Source organism: Salmo salar, chromosome ssa17, assembly GCF_905237065.1.
Source record: "Salmo salar chromosome ssa17, Ssal_v3.1, whole genome shotgun sequence".
Taxonomy (NCBI): domain Eukaryota; kingdom Metazoa; phylum Chordata; class Actinopteri; order Salmoniformes; family Salmonidae; genus Salmo; species Salmo salar.
In genome coordinates this window covers 50103688-50129555 of record NC_059458.1, presented here as the reverse complement: position 1 = coordinate 50129555, position 25868 = coordinate 50103688, and the positions used below count along the sequence as shown (strand labels likewise).

Genomic DNA, 25868 nt, shown 5'->3' with positions numbered 1-25868 from the left:
TGGTCTGAATACTTTCCAAATGCACTGTATGTCTATGACCTCTGTCTTAATATCTCCTGCAGTATTTAAGCATTTCTTGCAGTATAATGATACACCAAATGTACATTGATTCTGGGACAGGAGTGGAGAAGAGAGAATGTGAATGTGTAGTCTGTAGATGTGATATCTTTATCAGCATCATAAAATCTGATTTAGTATTTCAACCACAACATATGCATCTAGGCTGAACTGAAATCTTATCAGTAACATGTTGGGTCATTTTCACACCTTTCTATTTCCTTACAACTGATGTCATTTGGACATTTTGCATCAAAACAATTTTTTTAGTTTTAATAATTTGTATTGCATTTTGTCCCAGGTCCCTAACGTCTTTGCTCTGAACGAAGCAGAGATGACAGAACTTTACAGATATCAACTGGATGTGGCGCATTCATTCTATCATTTCTGACATTATTTTGGTGAACAAGGGTTTATTTAGTCTTCTAGCGCAACATAATGACCGACGAGAAGCTGCATGTATCTTAGTTGACTAACAAATAGCGCACCAAAATGTCGGAAATTATAAGCAGAAACATACAGTATCTAAATTGGGCACAAAAAAAAACTGTGCCCACTATCAAAATCGTTCCACCATCTCTGACTGTAGCCTACAGAGCATTTTCTATATTTGCAGTTTAGGGTCGGGTACAGGCCTCCGATTTTCACTCACATATAGTCAGGCGGTTGCGGATGAGTTATTAGCAATTGCGGGTGAACAAACGGCTGACCCACTCACTACTCGTGTCTGTTCATTTTTCCACTGAGATGTTCTGCTTGTCCGCCGTTCGTTTCTACCAAAAAGTTCCTACTGGCAGATGTATGTGTTAGTATTTCCTCATATCTAGCCTACTCTGCAGACACAGAAGATTGATCCTAGATTAACTTCTACATCTCTTCCTGGGGAAAGCAAAGAGACAGTTTTAATGTTACTACAGACGTGTGTGTGTGTGTGGCAGCTTCCAATGGAGTTGATTTCATGTCCCTCAGGGAGACATAATAGACAAACCTACTTCAGAGAGGAAGGGAAAGAGAGCGACGGAAACAGGGCGGTTTGTTATGCTTTGTTCCTGTTTACTCTGCTCATTCTTCAGAGGGAGGGTTGGCTGGATGGAGGGAGGGATACAGGGTAAACACACTCAGTGCCTCTATAGGCTTTCATCCACTATGGTTACTCATTGAATTTATCCTCCCCTGCTTGCCAATGAATATATCATTACTGCCGACGATCTCAGTGTTTGGACTTCTCTTGTCTTCAGGGGATATTTTAAACCTGCGCTCTCATCTTGACTTTATCATGCTTCATCACCATCATCCAGCCAGTGTTTTCCCCCAAATTAAAACACCAGCTTAGTCACTTGATTGTATAATTTCCTCAAAGGAGGCCAGTTTCCTGTGCTCATCTGCTGATTTCTAATATAAATTGAGTCCTTTGCAGAGTTAGGCCTCTAGGCTGAGTGCACACATTTGTGTGTGCGTGCATACGTCTCCCAGTGTTTTCTGTATGTGGATGTCGCAGGCTGCCTGCCGTGTGTTTCTATGCCAGGCATGTGGGCAGCTGCTCACTGAGTGGGTGTGAGGTCACTGACTGGAGGAGGCCTCAGGAAAACACACACAAACATTGCGTACACACCATATACGGTGCCTTCGGAAAGTATTCAGACCCCATGACTTTTTCCACATATTGTTACGTTACAGCCTTATTCTAAAATTGATTTAAATAAATACAAATCCTCTGCAGTCCACACTACCCCATAATGAAAAGCAAAAACGGCTTTTGGATTTTTTGTTGTTGCAAAAAACAGATACCTCATTTCCGTAAGAATTCAGACCCTTTGCTATGAGACACGAAATTGAGCTCCGGTGCATCCTGTTTCCATTGCTCATCCTTGATGTTTCTACAACTTGATTTGAGTCCACCTTTGGTCAATTCAGTCGATTGGACATGATTTGGAAAGGTGCGCACACACCTGTCTAGATAAGGTCCCACAGTTGAATGTCAGCAAAAACCAAGCCATGAGGTCGAAGGAATTGTCCGTAGATTGTGTTGGCACAGATTTGGGGAAGGGTACCAAAACATTTCTGCAGCATTGTTAAATGGAAGAAGTTTGGAACCCCCAAGACTCTTCCAATAGTTGGTCAAACTGGGCAATCAGGGGAGAAGGGCCTTGGTCAGGGAGGTGACCAAGAACCCGATGGTCACTCTGACTGACAGAGTTCCTCTTGGAGATGATTGTTCTTCTAGAAGGTTTTCCCATCTCTGTAGCACTCTACCATTCATGTCTTTATGGTAGAGGGGCCAAATGGAATCCACTCCTCAGTAAAAGGCACATGACAGCCTGCTTGGAGTTTGCCAAAAGGCACCTAAAGGACTCTGACCATGAGAAATAAGATTCTCTGTTCTGAAGAAACCAGGATTGAACTTTTTGGCCTGAATGCGAAGCGCCACATCTGGAGGAAACCTGGCACCATCCCTACGGTGAAGCATGTTGGTTGCATTATGCTGTGGGGATGTTTTTCAGCGGCAGGGACTGGGATGATAGTCATGATCGAGGCAAAGATGAACGGAGCAAAGTACAGAAATTCTGCTCCAGAGCGCTCAGGATCTCAGACTGGGGCGAAGGTTCACCTTCCAACAGGACAACGACCCAAAGCACACAGTCAAGACAACACTGGGGTGTGTTCTCAGCCCCCTCCTGTACTCCCTGTTCACTCATGACTGCATGGCTAGGCACGACTCCAACACCGTCATCAAGTTTGCTGATGATACAACAGTGGTAGGGCTGATCACCGAGAACGATGGTGGTTGCGCTAGAAGACCTGGTTGTGTGGTGTCAGGACAACAACCTCTCCCTCAACGTGATGAAGACAAAGAAGATGATTGTGGACTACAGGAAAAGGAGGACCAAGCACACCCCCATTTCTTATCGACGGGGCTGTAGTGGAACAGGTTGAGAGCTTCAAGTTCCTTGGTGTCCACTTCACCAACAATCTATCATGGTCCAAACACACCAAGACAGTTGTGAAGAGGGCACGACAAAGCCTATTTTCCCCTCAGCAGAAAAGATTTGGCATGGGTCCTCATCCTCACGGTTCTACAGCTGCACCATTGAGAGCATCCTGACTGGTTGCATCACTGCTTGGTATGGCAAATGCTCGGCCTCCGACCTCAAGGCACTACAGAGGGTAGTGCGTACGGCCCAGTACATCACTGGGGCCAAGCTTCTTGCCATCCAGGACCTCTATACCAGGTGGTGTCAGAGGAAGGCCCTAAAAATTGTCAAAGACCCCACCCACCCCAGTCAGACTGTTCTCCCTACTACCACATGGCAAGCTGTACCGGAGCGTCAAGTCTAGGTCCAAAAGGCTTCTTAACAGCATCTACCCCCAAGCCATAAGACTCCTGAACAGCTAATCAAATGGCTACCCCGGCCCCTAATTATTATTTTTTTAAATGCTGCTGCTACTCTTATCTATGCATAGTAACTTTTAAATCTACCTACATGTACATATTACCTCAACTAACCGGTGCCCCCACACATTGACTCTGTACCAGTATCCCTTGTACATAGCCCCGCTTGTCTTTTACTGCTGCTGTTTAATTATTTGTTACTTTTTTACTTAACCAACAATACAATACTAAAAAAAGTGTTTTAAGGGCTTGTAAGTAAGCATTTCAATGTAAGATCTACACCTGTTGTATTCGGCGCATGTGACAAATAAAATTGGATTGGAGGAGTGGCTTCGGGACAAGTCTTGAGTGGCCCAGCCAGAGTCTGGACTTGAACCCAATCTAACATCTCTGGAGAGACCTGAAAATAGCTGTGCAGCAACGCTCCCCATCCAACCTGACAGAGCTTGAGACGATCTGTAGAGAAGATTGGGAGGAACTCCCAAAATACAGATGTGCCACGGTTGTAGCGTTATACACAAGAATACCCGAGGCTGTATTCGCTGCCAAAGGTGCCCCAAAAAAGTACTGAATACATGTATTTTTTTCAGTTTCTTATAAATTGGCAAACATTTCAATTTTTTTTTTGCTGTGTGTGTAGATTGGGGGGGGGGGGGGACAATTTTAATACATTTTTTAAATAAGGCTGTAATGTAACTGTGGAAAATTGAAGGGGTCTGAATACTTTTCGAAGGCACATACTTTACCCTCCATGCTGTATTATCCCTGTTCGTCCCCTTATGGCGCCTATCAGAGCATGGGAGTCAGACAGGGGCATCAAGATACTACATTTTTTTTATTGAACCTTTTTATTTAATTAGGCAAGTCAGTTAAGAACAAATTCTCATTTACAATGACGGCCAAACCCGGATGACACTTGGCCAATTGTGCGCCGCCCTATGGGACTCCCAATCACGGCCGGTTGTGATACAGCCTGGAATCGGACCAGGTTCTGTAGTGACACCTCTAGCACTGAGATCAAATTTATTTATATAGCCCTTCTTACATAAGCTGATATCTCAAAGTGCTGTACAGAAACCCAGCCTAAAACCCCAAACAGTAAGTAATGCAGGTGTCGAAGCACAGTGGCTAGGAAAAACTCCGTAGAAAGGCCAAAGCCTGTTTCCTCTCTAGGTTTCTTCCTAGGTTATGAGGGGTGGCCAGTCCTCTTCTGGCTGTGCCAGGTGGACATTATAACAGAACATGGCCACGATGTTCATAAATGACCAGCATGGTCAAATAATAATAATAATCACAGTAGTTGTCGAGGGTGCAACAAGTCAGCACCTCAAGAGTAAATGTCAGTTGGCTTTTCATAGCCGCTCATTGAGAGTATCTCTACCACTCCTGCTGTCTGTAGAGAGTTGAAAACAGCAGGTCTGGGACAGGTAGCACGTCCGGTGAGCAGGTCAGGGTTCTATAGCCGTAGGCAGAACAGTTGAAACTGGAGCAGCAGCACGGCCAGGTGGACTGGGGACAGCATGGAGTCATCATGCCAGGTAGTTCTGAGGCATGGTCCTAGGGCTCAGGTCCTCGGAGAGAGAGGGAAAGAAAGAAAGCGACAATTAGAGAGATCATACTTAAATTCACACCGGATAAGACAGGAGAAATATAACAGACTGACCCTAGCCCCCAGACACAAACTACTGCAGCATAAATACTGGAGGCTGAGACAGGAGGGGTCAGGAGACACTGTGGCCCCATCCGATGATACCCCCGGACAGGGCCAAACAGGCAGGATATAACCCCACCCACTTTGCCAAAGCACAGCCCCCACACCACTAGAGGGATCTCTTCAACCACCAACTTACCATCCTGAGACAAGGCCGAGTATAGCCCACAAAGATCTCCGCCACGGCACGACCCAAGGGGGGGCGCCAACCCAGACAGGAAGACCACGTCAGTGACTCAACCCACTCAAGTGACGCACCCTTCCTAGGGACGGCATGGAAGAACACCAGTAAGCCAGTGACTCAGCCCCTATAATAGGGTTAGAGGCAGAGAATCCCAGTGGAGAGAGGGGAACCGGCCAGGCAGAGACGGCAAGGGCGGTTCGTTGCTCCAGAGCCTTTCCGTTCACCTTCACACTCCTGGGCCAGACTACACTTAATCATATGACCTACTGAAGAGATGAGTCTTCAGTAAAGACTTAAAGGTTGAGACCGAGTCTGTGTCTCCATAAAAATTTAGCTTTATAGGAGAAAGCCTTGCCTCCAGCTGTTTGCTTAGAAATTCTAGGGACAATTAGGAGGCCCGTGTCTTGTGACCGTAGCGTACGTGTAGGTATGTATGGCAGGACCAAATTGGAAAGATGGGTAGGAGCAAGCCCATGTAATGCTTTGTTGGCTAGCAGTAAAACCTTGAAATCAGCTCTTGCCTTAACAGGAAGCCAGTGTAGGGAGGCTAGCACTGGAGTAATATGATACATTTTTTTGATGCAGTGCCTTAAACCGCTGTGCCACTCGGGAGGCCATATACAGACTAGGAAGGTAAAAAAGGGGGAGTAGTTTTCTTTAGACTATTGAAATAGTGTCCCATTCCCCTGTGTTTAACCTCTTAACTCGCGTGTCAAACTCGGCCTGGCCCTCTAGCCCATTCAATCTGGCCCGCTGTGGCTTTTCTGGGGGAAAACGATCTCAATTGACATTGAAATGACTAAAACAATATCATAACTGTGTAGACATAATGGACCTACATTTGTGGCCAATTTACTTTTGTCCAGCTTGCTAACAGTCATCAACTAAAGCTCGACAGTCCGGGAGCATTGAAAGTTCCAATAGTGATGGAAAGAGGACTATTTTTACGGTGAGGAAATCAAATAAATTGAAGTGCGGCCCTCCAGACCAAAAAAGACTGAATGCAGGCCCTGGAAAAAGGATTTTGACAAACCTCTTCTTACTGGTTAACTCGCACTTCTAATGAACTGGCACACACTGGTCATGAGTATTAATCCCTTGGCCACAGCACACCCAAAATGTTCTCCCTCTGTGATTAAGCCTGCACTGGGACCAGTGCCAGAGATACTGGGTCACCAACCGTTGCCACGCCTTCTTCCCAGTAGCCTAGAGTACTGCTGCTGCTTCAGGTTACTGTGTGTTAGCGTTACATCACCTTATGGCTTCTGGCATCAGATGATATGAAAATAGTTGTTTTCCTCCACTTCTCGTCTCTTTGGTCTCACTGTCTGTCTCTCTCCCGCTCTCCTTGTACTGTATGTACCTCTCTCTCGTTCTATTGTCTTTGTCTTGTTTCTGTGGGTTAGATGATGACAGGAGAAGGCTATTGATGGATGAGAAGTGGAGTAAATGTTTATTTTCAGCTCAATAAGTTGTCTCAGCCTGTTTGTAGCTTAAGGGAAAATAAGATAAAACAAATAACATGACAGGGGGCAATTCCTCAGCGGAGATATCCCGGCCCTTCTAGTATGACCTATCTACTGTAGCTTTTCATTCAATATCTCATACAACACTGAGATTGTATGTGCAAGTGCTCCATCCACATGTCAATGCACTGTCCCCATTCCTGATTTAAGGCTTTCTGCAAAGGTACAAGGCTCAGATGCATTCTAATCAATATTTAGCTAAACTATGGAACTTTCCGGATTGGTTGTAGTCAACCGTACTCCTGCTCAATATCTCGGAGCAATCATGAATCTATTCTATGCTTCTGTAATGTTATGGTTTTGCCCATTTTTAATCCCCATCTAAGTAGAGCAAATCTCAGTGGGAGTTTTTTGCAAGTCATGGCCTGTGACTGAATCCAGAGGAATACCAAAAAAGCAGTGTTTCTACTGCTTCTAGAGGTAAGACTTGCTTTTTAACACCAGACCTTCGCTAAGGCGTTGTTTTCCTTCCACGTTAGGTCAAGCATTCTATCAACGTGAACAGGCATCTACTTTAGTAGTCTGTCTGGCAGACAGTATAGCAGTCAGCCCCTCTCTACAACACCAGGCCAAGCCTGAGGGCTACAGCCTACAGCTGTCTCATGGGGCCCTTATTGCTCCCTATATGAACAGAGACTGTTTTGCCCACATCCAACTTGGCACTGGAGCTGGACAGAACTATAGAAAGAAAGGGTAATGTCGTCACTGTTTTCTGCTATAAAACATCCATCCTTTTCCCCCGTAACACTCCCTCCCATCACAGCAGACCAGGTGGGTGGATCTGTCATTGATCTTGGCTAGAATGCTCTGATAGTGATGTTGAGGTCTTTCTGTTGTTAGGAGTGCTCTCTGATGTTTGATTCCTTCCCACAGGGTCCGATTGTGAGTGGTCTGCCTCTGATGTTGGGGATCTGTGATTGGTCGGTCTTCGATTGGACAATATTGTTTCCCCTATAATCACACATCAAATGTACCATTATGTAGTCGGCTTGTGCTTTGATTGACGGTTTACCTGCCACAGATATAATTATTAGGGTTGGAAGGTATCCAGTTTTGTCATACCGTTTCTGTACCATATCGGGGTATACCGGAGGTTTACACAAGGGGCGCTATTAAACAAATAATACACACACAGTGCATTCGGAAAGTATTCAGACCCCTTGACTTTCCACATTTTGTTAGGTTACAGCCTTATTCTGAAATGGATTAAGTTGTTTCTCTCCCCCCCCCCCATCAAGCTACACACAATTTCCCCATAATGACAAAGCAAAAAAGGTTTAGAAATTGTATTAAACATATCACATTTACATAAGTATTCAGACCGTTTACTCAGTACTTTGTTGAAGCACCTTTTGGCAGTGATTACAGCATTGAGTCTTCTTGGGTATGACGCTACAAGCTTGGCACCTGTATTTGGGGAGCTTCTCCCATTTTTATTCTCTGCAGATCCTCTCAAACTCAGGTTGGATGGGGAGCATCGCTGCACAGCTATTTTCAGATTTCTCCAGAGATGTTCGATCAGGTTCAAGTCCGGGCTCTGGCTGGGCCACTCAAAGACATTCAGACTTGTCCCGAAGGCACTTCTGCGTTGACTTGGCTGTGTGCTTAGGGTCGTTGTCTTGTTGGAAGGTAAACCTTCATCCTCAGTCTGAGGTCCTGAGCGCTCTTAAGCAGGTTTTAATCAAGGATCTCTCTGTACTTTGCTCCGTTCATCTTTGCCTCCATCCTGACTAGTATCCCAGTCCCTGCCGCTGAAAAACATCCCCACAGCATGACGCTGTCACCACTGTGCTCCACCGTTAGGATGGTCCCAGGTTTCCTCCAGAAGTGATGCTTGGCATGCAGGTCAAAGATTTCAACTTGGTTTCATCAGACCAGAGAATCTTATTTTCCATGGTCTGAGAGTCCTCCAAGCAGGCTGTCATGTGCCTTTTTACTGAGGAGTGACTTCCGTCTGGCCACTCTACTATAAAGGCCTGATTGGTGGAGTGCTGCAGAGATGGTTGTCCTTGTGGAAGGTTTTCCCATCTCCACAGAGGAACTCTGGAGCTCTGTCAGTGACCATCGGGTTCTTGATCACCTCCCTGACCAAGGCCCTTCTCCCCTGATTGCTCAATTTGGCCGGGCGGCCAGCTCTAGGAAGCGTCTTGGTGGTTCCAAACTTCTTCCATTTAAGAATGATGGAGGCCACTGTATTCTTGGACATTCAATGCCATAGGAATGTTTTGGTACCCTTCCCCAGATCTGTGCCTCGACACAATCCTGTCTCGGAGCTCTACGGACAATTCCTTTGACCTCATAGCTTGGTTTTGCTCTGACATGCACTGTCAACTGTGGGACCTTATCTAGACAGGTGTGTGCCTTTCCAAATCATGTCTTATCAATTGAATTTACCACAGGTCCAAGTTGTAGAAACCTCCTCAAGGATGTTAAATGGTAGCAGGATAAGCTCAATTTCGAGTCTCATAGCAAAGGCTCTGAATACTTATATAAAGGTACTGTAATTTCCGGACTATTAAGTGCACCTGAATATAAGCCACACCCACTGAATTAAAAAAATAAATAAATTATTTTGTCATAAATAAGCTGCACATGTCTATAAGCCGCAGGTGCCTACCGGTACATTGAAACAAATGAACTTTACACAGGCTTTAACGAAACACGGCTTGTAACAAAAAAATAAAAAATTAGCAGTAAGCTTTAGTTGTCTTTTTGCACTGAGTCAATTCCTCACGCTGCTGTTTCCAACGTCTTATCATCGACTCATTAAGACCAAGCTCCCGTGCAGCAGCTCTATTTCCTTTTCCAACAGCCAGATCAATCGCCTTCAACTTCAAAGCTGCATCATATGCATTTCTCCGTGTCTTTGCCATGATGAGGGTGACAAAAATGACTACCGTAATCAGAATGATGGGAAGTTTGAGAGCGCTCGAATTAATCTAAACAGTAAACAAAAAAAGTTTTTGACCTTAACCCGTTCGGCAATTTCATTGGTCTAATGAAAGCTTCATGCCGCCAAAAAACTGAGCACGTCACAGAATGTGTGTTTTTGGGAGAAAAAAAAAATTGAAAGCGGGAAAAATCCATATTAGCCGCGTCATTGTTTAAGCCGCGAGGTTCAAAGCCTGGGAAAAAAGTTGCGGCTTATAGTCCGGAATTTACGGTATTTGTTTTTTATTTCTAATGAATTTGCAAAAAATGCCTTCTGTTTTCGCTTTGTTATTATGGGGTATTGTGTGTAGATTGAGGATAACATTTAATACGCTTTAATGTAACAAAATGTGGAAAAAGTAAAGCGGTCTGAATACTTTCTGTGTGTGTATAAATCATTAAGAAGAGAGAGACTGACCAGGTGAATCAAGTTCAAAGCTGTGATCCCTTATTGATGTCACTTGTTAAGACCTGTTAAAGAAGCATTTTTAAGCCCTGAGACATGGATTGTGTTTGTGCCATTCAGCGGGTGAATGGGCAAGACAAAATATTTAAGTTCCTTTTGAATGGGCTATGGTAGTAGGTGCAAGGCACATCGGTTTGTGTCAAGAACTGCAGAGCTACGGAGTTTTTCATACTCAAGTTTCCCATGTGTATCTAGAATGGTCCCCCACCCAAACAACATCAAGCCAACTTGCCAATGCTGTGGGAAGCATTGTAAACAACATGGGCCAGCATCCCTGAGGAACACGTTCAACATGTTCTAGAGTCCATGACCCAATGAATTTAGACTGTTCTGTTGGCAAAAGGGGGGGGGGGGGGTGCAACTTGATATTAGGACAGTTTTCGTTTTTTTACACACACACTGAGTGTCCCAAAAAATATTTGAATATTTATAATTAAAAAAAATTATACACAATAATTTAGGCAACAGGGATCTTGATCCAGGAGGGGATTGAATGTCTGGTGTAACCAAGAAGCTTGATCTTTGACATCTAGCCATCTTAGTTAGCAAATGTATAGCTGGAGCACTGAACTAGATATAAATTAGTTGACACTTGGGGGGGGGGGGGGTGTTTATGGGTACCCATGAGCAGTATTGTAAAGCTTACTGTCAATATTTCAAAATAGTCCGGTATACGGTGTAAGCCTAGTAATTCTAGATGTTGTCTGCCCAGGAACAAACATGAGGCCAGCTGCTGACTTTCTAGACATTTTCTGAAAAACAACTTTCACAGTAGACCTGAACAGTGGTTTTGTAAATGAAGATGCCAGTAATATGCTTCCCCCTTTTCATCCAGAGAGTTTGAGAAAGAACCTTTTCAGTTGGGCTATGCATTGTCCTAGTTCTTTAAATTCCTGGGCTCTGCAACATGGATCTATCCCCCCCCCCAACACACACCCCATGCTGTGTTGTCTTCTTAGGACTCTCTTGTCATGTGTGTTTTTGTCCTACACTTTTATTTTTAATCCCAGCAATCGTCCCCGCAGGAGGCCTTTTGGTAGGCCGTCATTGTAAATAAGAATAAAGGTTGAATGAATAAAATCATCAAAACACACACACACACACACACACACACTACTGCTCGTTCATCAGTGCTGCAGATACTCCATGCTAGTTGTGCACTGCTGCTTCTTTGCTCCTCAGGACCAGATCACATGACCTGGGTGTTTACTTCCTGTTCGACGCACCCAGTCTAGCCCCTCCCCTCTCGTTTCTCTCTAGCCTCCTTCTCAAATCAACTCTCTCTGACATTTGGGCTACAGAGCGAAGGCTCTCTGTTTAGTTTTTCATTCATCTCACCGTCTTTTCTCTTCATCCCTTGTTAATCACTGGCTGCATCCCAAGTAGGGCATCTTTACTAAATTCCTTTCTCCTCATCCCTTGTTCTCTCTTTCATGCGGTGTTTGTCTCTCATGGACTTGAAAGGCAGCATAATAGATTAAGACATGCTGCAGTCACGAATGCTGCAGGGAGAAGAAGCTGCTGCAGTGTGTGTTTGGCTTTGTGTGTGTTGGCCGTGACTGTCTTTGTCTCTGGCAGGAGCCTCTTAAAGGGACACCCTGCCTGCGTTGGTCTGTTGGCGGCTGGTAAACCTGCAGTGGCTCAGAATAACTGCAGCTTCCACGCTTTCCTTCTCTCCTCCCTCCTTTCATCCTCTGCTTTCTTTAACACAATTCTATTTGTCGCTTTCTCTTGACACATCTTTTTCATCGACTGATCCTCTCTTCCCCCCTCCCCTCTTTCACCGTCTCTCTCTCTCTCTCTATCTCCCTCACCTGGTATTGGTCTGGTAATCTGTGGAGTAATGCGGTGTCGTGGACTAAAGCCATGAGTCAGTTGGGGGGGGGAGTGGTTGAGTCATCAGTGTTGCATTTAGACTAGAGGACAGACAGTCAGTCGGTAGGGATCTCCTTTGCGACGCGTTTCAAAACGGGAGGGAAACACACTGGCCGTGTGAGTCATCATACTGGAGATACAGCTACTCCGCCGTGTGTGTCGGTTTTATTCATGCATGTTTTAATGTGTGTTAAGTCGATCTCATGTATGTTTTAACGTGCGTTTCTTCTGTGTGTGATGTCACGCCTGTATTAATGCTAATTTAGCCTCTTGGTGTGTGTTCGTGCGTGCAGATGAGTTCTGGGGCTCTCACCATGGAGCCCGCCTTTCAGGACTTCCACTGTGTGGGTGTGTGCGTTTTTGATATTACGCCTGTATAACCGTGCGCTTCTCCTCTGTGTGCAGGCGGGTTCGGGGGCTCTCAACATGGCTGCGGCCTTTCAAGACTTCCAGAGGAGCGAGTCGGACCGGCTAAACGAGGTGAAGGGTCATCTAGAGATTGCCTTACTGGAGAAACACTTCCTACGTAAGTAACCTTAACAACCCTAACACACGTTTTAGTTCCTGTAGCTTTTTATTCATCCTCCGTTGCTTTCTGCTTGTGGACATGAATTGGGGAGTCCGGGTGAGAATGGGAGAGGCTGGAGGAATGGGTGTTGTGATGGGGACAAGAGGATGGTGGAGGGATGGATGAGGGAGTTGGGATACTGAGCCTGAGGTGGAAGCAAATTCAATTGTGCCTATTCATACTCACTCTAACACACCTCTGTGCTGGGTCAGCCACTCTCGTAATGCCTCTGGCCAATGTGGCTGCCCTGCCCCATTAACCCAACTCAGGGATGGGTACATACTGTACCAAGCCTATGCTACGGTAGTGTAGCACGTGTAGTGGCCTGTACTGTGTGTGTGTGCACAGTTTTTCCATCCACAGGTCTGCCAGTGTGCCTCCGCATCCCTGAGAGTGTGAGCATGCATTGCTGAAGCTAACACGTGGGCTAAAACTGTATGACTAAAGCCTTTTGCTAAGGCTATGTGGCTGAAGCTATTGCTAATTGCCAGTGCTAAAGCTATATGTGCAAAGCTATAGTGAAGCTAAAGCAATATGGCTAAATGTACAGTGCTAAATATACACTCCCCTAGTAATTATTTGGATAGTGAAGCTAAAATGTTTAATTTAGCTCTATACTCCAGCATTTTGGATTTGAGATCAAATGTTTTATATGTGGCGACAATACAGAATATCACTTTTTATTTGAGGGTATTTTTCATACATACCGGTTTTTTTATTATTTAGAAATGAAAGCACTTTGACTCTGGTAAGTCCTGTGTGCTGTTAAATAAAACAGCACACAGAAATAGACTTTCATAAATTACCAACTGACTCTGTAGCGAGAATGTAAGCTAATTAGAAGCAAGCTAATTGGAATGCCTCGTAAAGATTCACATTGGTTAAAGAGGATGGGCTATCAGCTGATCATTCATGTTGTTGATTATGTAAATCTGCTAGTTTGCTAGCTATGCTGTCCCTCAAATGTTTTTACTTGATTTTGTTCTTTAGTTTGTTCTGCTGCTGACGTGGCGATTTTTTTTTTTTATCTTTATAGTTGATGCATGCCAGCAAAGCCACTAAACAATACATAAATTGCACTATAATGGTGATAAATAGTGCCCATAAACTGTTAGAGCCTACATAAAGCTGTCCCAACAGCAGAGCTTTCTTTTCAGCACCATGGATTGACTCCTTACCACCGCTACACCTGGCTATCAGCGGAGCCAAGACTGGCAGCGAAACAGTTCATTTAGTCTCATTTACTGCATTTTTAAAAAGACATAGCTACTATGGCTGACTTGCCTAAACAAATGTGTTTTCTACTGATTTATTGAGATTTACAAATTATGGCATAAGAGGCCATCCGTAATTTCTATTAAGACATTGAGCGAGCTAGGACGGATGTAGTCAGTATAACTATTTGTTCTGCACTTTTGAAATGTACAGGGACAGAATACAGAACATGTACACCAAGTCAGAACAGTAGGATAAATAAAGGGGGCATATAAGCAGATAATGAAAGCTCTTACAATATTAGATTTCGCTAAAACAGGCTATAGGCTACCTGTGCACCACCAAGTCAGAACAGTAGGCTAAATTATGAGGGGGGAAAGGGACAAAATTATTAAAGTGAGGCACATGGGCTACTAAGAGCTTACTACACAACATACACTTAGTATTACTTTCTTAGCTACAGTATACATATCTCCCTGGCATATTACATAATGTCTGCAGCAGCATACAAGAAATGTTTGGACTCCCCTTGTTGTGCAATGCTCACTTGAACAGGAAGGTGGTACGGCGGTCCTTCTTGTGGGCAAATGTTGTCATCAAAGTCTGGCATTCTCTGGATTTATGGGGCTTTCAAGATGCTGTGAACTCGGGAGGGGGGGAACAAGGTCGACTTATGACGTCAGTGATCTTTAGGTCGGAGCTCTAGAGAGGCCAGAGTTCTCGACTTGGATTTCAGAGTTGGGTGACTGTTAAACATTTTGCCAGTCGGTACGTGTTTTTTTTGTTTTTCAGAGTTTCCAGTTGTCTTCAAATGTAGTGTATTAAAGAATTTATTTAAAAGGTTAGTATTTTGGTCTCATATTCCTAGCACGCAATGATTACGTCAAACTTGGGACTCTACGAACTTGGATGTTGGATGCATATGCAGTTTGTTTTTGTGTTTCGGATTATGTTGTGTCCAATTTGAATGGTAAATAATGAATTTGGTCATTTTGGAGTCACTTTTATTGTAAACAAAAAATGTTTCTGAACACGTCTACATTCAATGTGGATGCTACCATGATTATGGATAATCTCTGTTACGTATACGCCGGGAGTCAGAAAACAGAAGGTGAGTTTTTAATACGGAACAGATGCAAAAGAGCAAACATGGGATGCGAACTGAACGTGAGCGACAATAACACCTAAGGACTGATTTAACAAACAGGGCTAAATAATCAGGGAAGTACAGGTGTCTAATGATGGGTTGCCAGGACCGGTGGTTAGTAAACTGGCGACGTTGGGCACTGGAGTGGGACTAGACGTGTCAATCGTGAATAATGAGTGGCATCGTTATAGATGCATAAATATCATAACCCCCCCCCCCAAAAAAAAATGCTAACCGCCTCTGTTATTAGTAATGGTGAGAGGTTAGCATGTTTTGGGGGTATGATCTCATGACACCTTCAAATGCGGGGACTAGATGCATAAAATGCTTTGATTCCTAAATGGATATGTATTAAAATACCCCTAAATAAAAGGTGCCATTCTGTACCTTTGCCTCATACACTACCAGTCAAAAGTTTGGAGACCTACTCATTCAAGGTGTTTTTTTTTTTTTTTTTACTATTTTCTACATTGTAGAATAACTGAAGACATCAAAACTTTGAAATATAACATGGAGTCGTTAAACAAATCAAAATATATTTGAGATTCTTCAAAGTCACCACCCTTAGCCTTGACAGCTTTGCACACTCTTGGCATTCTCTCAACCAGCTTCACCTGGAATGCTTTTCAAACAGTCTTGAAGCAGTTTCTTTATGCTGAGCACTTGTTGGCTGCTTTTTCTTCAATCTGCAGTCCAACTCAGCCCAAACCATCTCAATTTTGTTGAGGTCAGGTAATTGTGGAGGCCAAGTCATCTGATGCATCACTCCATCACTCTCCTTCTTGGGCAAATAGCCCTTACACAGCCTGGAGGTGTGTTGGGTCATTGTCCTGTTGAAAAACAAATGATAGTCCCACTAAGTGCAAACCAGATGGAATGGCGTATCACTGCAGAATGCTGTGCTAGCCATGCTGGTTAAGTGTGCCTTAATCTAAATAAATCACTGTCAGTGTCACCAGCATCGCACCTCCACCTCCATGCTTCACAGTGCGAACCACACATGCAGAGATCATTCGTTCACCTACTCTGCGTCTGAGGCATGGCGGTTGCAACCAAAAATCTCAAATTTGGACTCATCAGACCAAAGGACAGATTTCTATCAGTCAAATGTCCATTGCTCATGTTTCTTGTGCCAAGCAAGTCTCTTCTTATCGTTGTCGTTAGTAGTGATTTCTTTGCCGCAATTTGACCATGTAGCCCTGATTTTCACGCAGTCTCCTCTGAACTGTTGATGTCTGTTACTTGAACTCTGAAGCATTTATTTGGGCTGCAATCTGAGGCGAGTAACTCCAATGAACTTGTCCTCTGCAGCAGTGGTATCTCTGGGTCTTCCTTTCCTGTGGTGGTCCTCATGAGAGCCGGTTTCATCATAGCGTTTGATGGTATTTGCGACTGTACTTGAAGAAAATAAATTCCACAACTTAACTTTTAACAAGGCACACCTGTTAATTGAAATGTATTGCAGGTGACTACCTCATGAAGCTGGTTGAGAGAATGCCAAGTGTGCAAAGCTGTCATCAAGGTAAAGGGTGGCTACTTTGAAGAATCTCATGTTTTGATTTGTTTAACACTTATTTTTTTAATTTTTTTTAAAATTATTATTATTTTTTTAATATAATTTTTTTGGTTACTACATGATTCCATATGTGTTATTTCATAGTTGTTGATGTCTTCACTATTATTCTACTATGTAGAAAATATTAAAAATAAAGAAAAACCCTGTAATGAGTGTCAACTTTTGACTGGTTCTATAAATATGTAACATTTGATGTCAAATGTATAGATCCAAATGAAATGTTTTTAGCTAAAGCTGGTATGGCTGCCAGGTGTATTCTGTTAACATGTTTTATTATCTAGGTGTATTCTGTTAGCAGTTTTATTATCTAGGTGTATTCTGTGAGCAGTTTAATTATTTAGGCGTAGTCCATCTCAGCCCTGTAGAGGGTCCTTATGAAGACCCTGTTACACACAGATGGATGAGCGACTCGTCATCTAATAACAGCACGGTCTCATCACCAGTTCTCCATTTAGACAGACAAATAATGTCCCAATGAATGTTGTCTACAGAGTTGAGTGCCATTGTGTCATTGGTGCTTAGCCCACTTTTTTTGGTCAGGGTAATTTGCTCTTAAGTTCTCTCTCCTGTTTGTGGGATCTGTATGGAGATGGAAGGTGGACTGTTATAAAAGATCATCTGCATATATACTTGACATACTCGTGCATTATTCACCTCTGCTTTGTTACCAATGACAGTCTTCCATACCTGATGTTTCAGTTAGTGTTTAGCATGCTATAGAAGACTGTGACAACATGGCAGCCTTGCCTTGCTGAAGATCAGAATAGAGATGTGTTTAGTCCCTGGCCTCTCTACACACTTCATACTGAATGGCAGTAGGGACTGTTGTATTCGTGAACTAGAGTGACTCTGTTTCTGGGTAATACAGGTCCTGACCAGGTCCCCCTCTGCTCTCTTTCTCCTGTCCTCTATCCCTCTCTTCCTCCCAGTGTAATTGGACCAGTAGGAGCGGTGAAGCATGAGTATCCATTAGCAGCTAAATGGACTTTGCTCTGTTCATTCTTGCTTTCTGTTCATCTCTGTTTTCATCTCTGCACAGTTTGTTCAGTGTGGGGAGGTAGTGGAGCAGGGGGAAGAGAGAAAGACCGGCATATGGGGTCTGAGTGGATGAGATTCAACTGGCTAGTGGTTAGACTATAGCATTGCCTATAGTCCTGAGGCCCCAGTCTGAACAGCTGAAAAAAAACCTCAAGCTACTAGACAGGCTAATATGCTACTAGAACTCTCAGGCAATCTGTATACATGAGGTAAAGAGATCAATCGAACTCGACTAAAACAATGGAAAAGCCATGGAAATGCGTGGTGAAAAGGTTGCCCCCCCCCAGCAAAATTTGCCTACATTTAGACTTGTTTGTGTATTTCACACTATGTTGAGAAAAGATCTGACTATAATGCTTGTTTTGGATGTCAACCTCAGTACATGTTCATGCCATCGTCCCCAATCAACTGCATTACACTTGGACTGACTACCACCACTGATTTCTGTGTGCTAGCTATGCTATCAGCTTACATGAACAGGAGTTAGCATTTAGCAGTCATTTCTTCTAAACCAGAAAAGAGAGACCTTTCTTTACATGTTATGCTGTGAAAAAGGCTAGATAGATATCTATCAGACTGTAGTAACCACATTGTGGGCCTGTTACAATTGCATAGATTTGTTGAATGTGAGCCATCTGGCATCCTATCAAATCAAAGAAAATTGTGGACTACAGGAAAAGGAGGACCGAGCACGCCCCAATTCTCATTGACGGGGCTGTAGTGGCGCAGGTTGAGAGCTTCAACTTCCTTGGTGTCCACATCACGAACAAACTATTATGGTCCAAGCACACCAAGACAGCTGTGAAGAGGGCACGACAAAGCCTATTTCCCCCACAGGAGAAAATATTTGGCATGGGTCCTCAGATCCTCTAAAAGTTCTATAGCTGCACCATCAAGAGCATCCTGACTGGTTGCATCACTGCCTGTTACGGCAACTGCTCGGCCTCTGACCGCATGGCACAACACAGAGTAGTCCGTATGGCCCAGTACATCACTGGAGCTAAGCTGCCGGTACCGGAGCACCAAGTCCAGGTCAAAGGCTTCTCAACAGCTTTTACCCCCAAGCCATAAGACTCCTGAACAGGTAATCAAATGGCTACCCGGACTATTTGCATTGTGTCCTGACATTAGTGTCTAGTTTGAGAAACGGATGTCTCACAAGTCCAACTGGCAGCTTCATTAAATACTACCCGCAAAACACCAGTCTCAATGTCAACAGTGAAGAGGCGCCTCCGGGATGCTGGCCTTCTGGGCAGAGTTACCAAAAAAAAGCCATATCTCAGACTGGCCAATAAAAAGAAAAGATTAAGATGGGCAGAACACAGACACTGGACAGAGGAACTCTGCCTGGAAGGCCAGCATCCAACTTTTGATGTTGAGACTGGTGTTTTGCGTGTACTATTTAATAAAGCTGCAGGTTGAGGACTTGATGCATCTGTTTCACAAACTAGACACTAATGTACTTGTCCTCTTGCTCAGTTCTGCACTGGGGCCTCCCACTCTTTTTATACTGGCTAGAGACAGTTTGCGCTGTTCTATGAAGGGAGTACTACACAGCGTATTTTTTATTGCTGCTTTAATCAGTACAACAGTTTTCAGCTGTGCTAACATAATTGCAAAAGGGTTTTCTAATGATCAATTAGCCTTTTTTTTAAATTATAAACTTGGATTAGCTAACAACGTGCGATTGGAACACAGGAGTGATGGTTGCTGATAATGGGCCTCTGTACACCTATGTACAGTTGAAGTTGGAAGTTTACATACACTTAGGTTGGAGTCATTAACTCAATTTTTCAACCACTCCACATATTTCTTGTTAACAAACTATAGTTTTGGAAAGTCAGTTAGGACATCTACTTTGTGCATGACCCAAGTAATTTTTCCATCAATTGTTTACAGACAGATTATTTCAGTTATAATTCTCTATCACTATTCCAGTGGGTCAGAAGTTTACATACACTAAGTTGACTGTGCCTTTTTAAACAGCTCGGAAAATTCCAGAAAAGGATGTCATGGCTTTAGAAGCTTCTGATAGCCTAATTGACATCATTTGAGTCAATTGGAGGGGTACCTGTGGATGTATTTCAAGGCCTACCTTCAAACTCAGTGCCTCTTTAATTGACATCATGGGAAAATCAAAATAAATCAGCCAAGACCACAGAAAAATAATTGTAGACCTCCACAAGTCTGGTTCATCATTGGAAGCAATTTCCAAATGCCTGAAGGTACCACGTTCATCTGTACAAACAATAGTACGCAAGTATAAACACCATGGAACCCCGCAACCGTCATACCACTCAGGAAGGAGACGAATGTACTTTGGTGCGAAAAAAGCAAATCAATCCCAGAACAACAGCAAAGGACCTTGTAAAGATACTTTTGTACCAGTTTCCTCCAGTATCTATATCGACATAACCTGAAAGGCCGCTCAGCAAGGAAGAAGCCACTGCTCCAAAACCACCATTAAAAAAGCCAGACTACGGTTTGCAACTGCACATGGGGACAAGATCATACTTTTTGGAGAAATGTCCTCTGGTCTGATGAAACAAAAATAGAACTGTTTGGCCATAATGACCATAGTTATGTTTGGAGGAAAACGGGGGAGGCTTGCAAGCTGAAGCACACCATCCCAACCATGAAGCACAGGGGTGTCAGCATCATGTTGTGGGGGTGCTTTGCTGCAGGAGGGACTGGTGCACTTCGCAAAATAGATGGCATCATGAGGGAGGAAAATTATGTGGATATATTGAAGCAACATCTCAAGACATCAGTCACGAAGTTAAAGCTTCGTCAAAAAATAGGTATTCCAAATGGACAATGACCTCAAACATACTTCCAAAGTTGTGGCAAAATGGCTTAATGACAACAAAATCAAGGTATTGGAGTGGCCATCACAAAGCCCTGACCTCAATCCTATAGAAAATGTGTGGGCACAACTGATAAAGCGTGTGCGAGCAAGGAGGCCTACAAACCTGACTCGGATACCCCAGCTCTGTCAGGAGGAATGGGCCAAAATTCACCCAACTTATTGTGGGACGCTTGTGGAAGGCTACCTGGAACATTTGACCCAAGTAAAACAATTTAAAGGCAATGCTGCCAAATACTAATTGAGTGTAGGTAAACTTCTTCTGACCCACTGGGAATGTGATGAAAGAAATAAAAGCTGAAATAAATCACTCTACTGTTATTCTGACATTTCACATTCTTAAAGTAAAGTGGTGATCCTGACTGACCTAAGACAGGGACTTTTTTCTAGAATTAAATGTCAGGAATTGTGAAAAATGTGATATTTGTGTAAGGCTGATGTAAACTTCGGACAATTGTAGATATTCTAGAAATAAATCAGCTGTTTCCAGCTGCAATTGTCATTCACAACATTACCAATGTATACACTGTATTTCTGATCAATTTGATGTTATTTTTGTGTGTCATGAAGCTGGTTGAGAGAATGCCAAGAGTGTGCAAAGCTGTCAAGGCAAACAGTGGCTACTTTGAATAATATAAAATATATTTTGATTTGTTTAACACCATTTTGGTTACTACATAATTTCATAGTTTTGATGTCTTCACTATTATTCTACATTTGTAGAAAATAGTACAAATAAAGAACCCCTTGAATGAGTAGCTGGGTCAACTTTTGACTGGTACAACAGGGCCCAAAAATGGTGTACTATGTTGGGTATAGGGTGCCATTTGGGATGCAACACCCGTCACTATGTGAGATGGAGAGTCAGTGAGGAAACAGGCTTGTCTGTGTTGTGGTGATCCTGTTTGTTCTTGTGTTGCCTGATCATCTTTATCACTGAGTGTTGATTATTGTCAACTCATCACTCCTTCCATTTCAGTTCTACAGGGACCGTTTTCCCAGTGCTGTTGTCGCACTAACCAGAGTCATTGACATAATGTAGGTTTGTAGAGTGCGCCGCCCTATGGGACTCCTGGTCACGGCCGGCAATGACACATAATGACACAGGCTGTAGTGACGCCGCCACACTGCGATGCAGTGTCTTAGAATGTTGCGCCTCTCAGGAGTGCAGGGCATATATTTAAAATAAATTATAAATTTAATTTTCACACGTAGATGTGGGAAGCTAAAAATGCTAGCTAGCTTGCTATTTTTTTATTTTTTTGCCAGGCTGCCAGCTAGTTACTGCTAGCAAGGGAAGGCAACTCTTCCTTGCTTTCACAAACTGAGCTGACAAAGGTTTCCATCACCCCCTTGAGTGGGACCGGTGTGCATATCACATTACCAAAAGGTGTCTGCTGCTCAAAAAAATCCCACTCCACCAACGTACACATACGTAGATCAACTGAGTGAAGCTTGTAGTAACCTTTAAGTAACACTCTTCCTCCTCTCATGTTGGGTCAGTGGGTGTGTTGTGATGCGTGACAGACAGAAAGAACAGCTGGTCCCCCCTCTCTCACTGCGTGTGTGTTGCGTTGTTGCTGTGTCACTGTTGCCCTACTGTAGCTCCTGGCTCTCAGAACAGATGAGTACAATTTAGATCTCGCTCTCTCTGTCATGGCTGACTCAACCTCCCTTCCCTACAACCCTCTCACTTCATGTACCCTGTGAAAATACGACAATGTCTCCTAGAACGTCAAAGCACTATTGATACAGGTGCTTGTTTGGCTCTATGACTGGTTACTGACTGAGTTACTCACAACTTCCTAGCTAGAGCTGTGCTTTGTATGTTACTCATTGTGCAGAAGAGGAAACTCCGTACTGTCGTTGGTTTGGTTTCCACTGCTTGCAGCCTGTTGTGTGGTTGTGTGTGTGTGTGTGGGGGGGGGGTGTGTGTGTCTGTACTCCATGATTCTGCAGCATGCATTCTGCAGCATGCATTCTGCAGCATGCATGCAGCATGCATTCTGCAGGCAGATACCTCGTTTAAGCATAAAGTACTGCAGATAACAAGACATTGCACAATGGATGTTTACAATTTTATATAATGAGTTTAACTCAATACATTAGGCAGCAGCAAGCAGGCTGCAAACAAACAGCATCCTCCTCCAACCCTATGTCTTATCTCCAGCTATTTACAGTGGCATGCATCTCCCTGGTTGTCAGCAGGCTAGTACTGTAATTATGCTGTTTAGGACACAGCAGTTAAACTATATTCAATACGTTATATGGATGATATAACATGGGCATATACCGTCAGTAATAAAGTCATTTTCATTTATATAGAATATAATTGTAGTTATTTCAGTCGACTCAGATCTCACTATGGGTCATTGTTTAAGCCTTATTCCAGCACGTCTAACAGGCCAATCTATATAACACCCTGCAATGCTATGGTTTCTTTGCCACTTCACAGGTCTATTTGGTTACTAGCTCGTTAAGCAGCTTTCTTCAGAATACTAGCTCTCTTAACTGTTCCTTTTGGTGTGGATTTGGTATTTTATTAGGATCACCATTAGCTGTTGTGAAAGCACCAGCTACTCTTCCTGGGGGATGCCACCCACCACGGAGCGTTGTGGCTTCTTTTCTATTTTCACGAACTTCAGCTTAATTTGACTGATTCCAAGTTGGCTTGTTAGGAGTGCTTTTTGGCTAACGGCACCACAGGTGTTTTTAGCTGTCAACTTTTGCGCTAAACCCCCATTCAGTTTGTTCGGCTAATATGAGCGGTGCTGTTTCTTCCTAGTGTGTTACGCCATCATTGAAGCACCATTCCTTTTTAAATTCCCCTGTAGAAGATGACCTAGCCGTGTGTTTCTACCTCGTGTTACTTGGTTTACACATCGGGTCACTACTCTGTATTTCACACGACGGCTAGCTAGCTATCATCACTCAGGTGAAGATAATTAGCTAGCATCCCTGTTAGCTGTACTTTCTCTACACCGAAAGTATATAGACTGCATTTATTTCCCACCACCCTGGTACATTTTTGTGTGTGTGTCTCTCTTTAACCCAGTGGGATGCAGGGCAGCAATAGGAGAATATTGATCAGTCAGTCAGCCAGCCAGTCACCAACAGAACAGGACAGAACTAACTGTCCTGTATGGAATGCAGTTGGATTGTGTCAGGACAGCATTGAAGTCAACAGTAGCATGATGTATGGTGACATCAGGGTCACTGTAGGATAGAGTTGGTGCCAATAGTACTGTGTCTCTGTAACCTGTAGGGTCTGTGTTGTTTAACAGATCGACCCTGTGTGTATGAGTGCATGGGCTGTGTGTGTGTGCCGGGGTTAATAGATCAGCCAATCAGTCTGACTTTCCCCATCTACCGATTTGACCAATCCGCATCCTGTGTGTTAAAACGAAGTCTACGTATACATTACATAACACTGCCATGTTTTTTATTTTATTTTTATTGATGTGTACATGCATGCATAGCGCTGTCTTGCACTAACTACTTACCCTCGTTGGTGTGTTAAGTACTGTACAGAATGTGAACAATGAACACAGCAGGTCGGTGTGTGAATGGACTCAGTGTTCTGCTGGTGTAATCTCATGCAGTACTTTTCCTTCTCCCAGCTCTTAGTCTAGATGAGAGGGATTTTATTTGTCTGCTTGCATACACACATGGCATTCACACTGGACGCTGCCTTCGACTAGTATAGGGGTCCTGAGGTTCTGTAGGGACAGACTATATGGGAGGGGAGTAGTCTACGGCTCCAATGTACTTGGTTGGTAGATTCCAGGCCGTTTTAGGAGCTCTACAAGGCTCCATCTCTAACTCTGCAGACTGGAAGGCCTCTATTGTATTTATGCTATAGGATCCAGCTGTGACTCGCTCAAAGCAGACTAGACCCACATACCCTGATTCTCTCCTCTGGAGTTTTGATCAGCTATGAGGTTGTTTGTTTGGTACACATGTCACAGTGTGACGCTAGGCTATAAACTTGACACCTAGACCGGCTGACTGGGAGCTGTATTTGAGTGCAGGGAGATTCTGAGTCTATTCGGGTCAGGTCCGTTAGGCAGTAACCTTCCACTGAATCCCAACTTCAGCGTAGTGGGACTAGGTTGTTTGGGCCTGTATCAGAGTCCTGGCGGGTCGCTTCTGGTTTTGGTCAATACCATAGCCCAGTTGGAGTGTGGGATCCTGCGGTGTCAGTCAATACCCTAGCTCAGCAGGGTGCTGGCTGTGTATCAGAGGAGATGGAGGACTGCAGCGGCCCAGACCCAGACTTTGCCTGGCTCGTCGACGGAGGTTGGACAGACAAGATTAAATCTCACAAGAGCAACCTCAACCTTAGTAAGTTAACATGACCTATTTGTTTTAAGACCTCAGTCTCCCGCAACCTCAGTAGGTTCATGTGACCCGTTTGTCTGTCTGCCTCTGCCTCTTTTTGTCTGTCTCGATAGCCCCAGAATATTTTACCTGTCTTTTCTGGGTAACTATCTTCTAGCTATCTGACCTGTCTGTGTACCTCTGTAGATTAAAGTTTATTGGTTAGACCAGCAGCTCTAGGGTGTGGCACATCACTCTAAAGGGCTCAGTCTCCCCACTGTGTGTGGATGAGTGGGATATGGATTATGAGGAGATGGCACTCAAACCGCAAACCAGTTTCTTCTCAGCTGGTCAGTGGGGAGAACAGGAGAGCGACACTCGGGCATGTGTCTTAGCTATTTAAGGACAATTGAACCACAAACATGACATTTGTGCATGACTGTCCCTGGGTTGTAGGATGTTGTAGGTTACTGGGGTTCATTGTGGCCAGAGAAGGAAGGGAAACAGGCACGCTCTGTTACTGTGCCACTGTGACCCAGGGTAAACTGCACTCATGATTCTGACGCTTAAGTGTTAAAGTACACTAGTACCTCTGTTATATCTGCTTGGAGCACAGGTGTGCTTTCCATTGTATTCACAGTTACAATTTATACAGAAGTGATAGTGCCTGGAAATACAGTTAATTATCATTTTGTCCCATCCTAAATTGGTTTACACATGATTCTTCTGCCCCCTGGCTGAGGATAGAGATAAATATGGTGTCTCCTATTGCCCTGGAAGAGGTCGTCTTCACTGATATATCCCTTAATCAATGTAAACTACGCCTTGGTCCTATTATTGCTCACACAATTTCTGTTTGCCGCAAAATTGAAAACCAACTGTGAATCAAAATGGCATGCCCATGCACCAATATTTCACAATAATGCCTTGCGATCTGGAGGGTGTCCTTTTGCATACCCCCCGTGGTTCAGATGTGGAATCTGCACCATTGCCGAAA

At 43.8% G+C, this 25868-nt stretch overlaps 1 protein-coding gene across 3 annotated transcripts in view; it reads left to right on the top strand.

Annotated features, from left to right (window-relative positions):
* Nucleotides 1–25868, top strand: part of gramd4a (GRAM domain containing 4a) — a 60631-nt gene that overhangs the window by 9561 nt on the left and 25202 nt on the right. For 2 of the 3 annotated variants that reach the window (XM_014152777.2, XM_014152776.2), the window contains exon 3: nt 12547–12667. In XM_014152777.2, coding sequence (XP_014008252.1) covers nt 12547–12667 — 121 coding nt within the window. Of the gene's footprint in view, nt 1–11535; nt 12259–12546; nt 12668–25868 lie in introns of those variants that run through there. The other variant, XM_014152778.2, reaches the window with a different exon arrangement.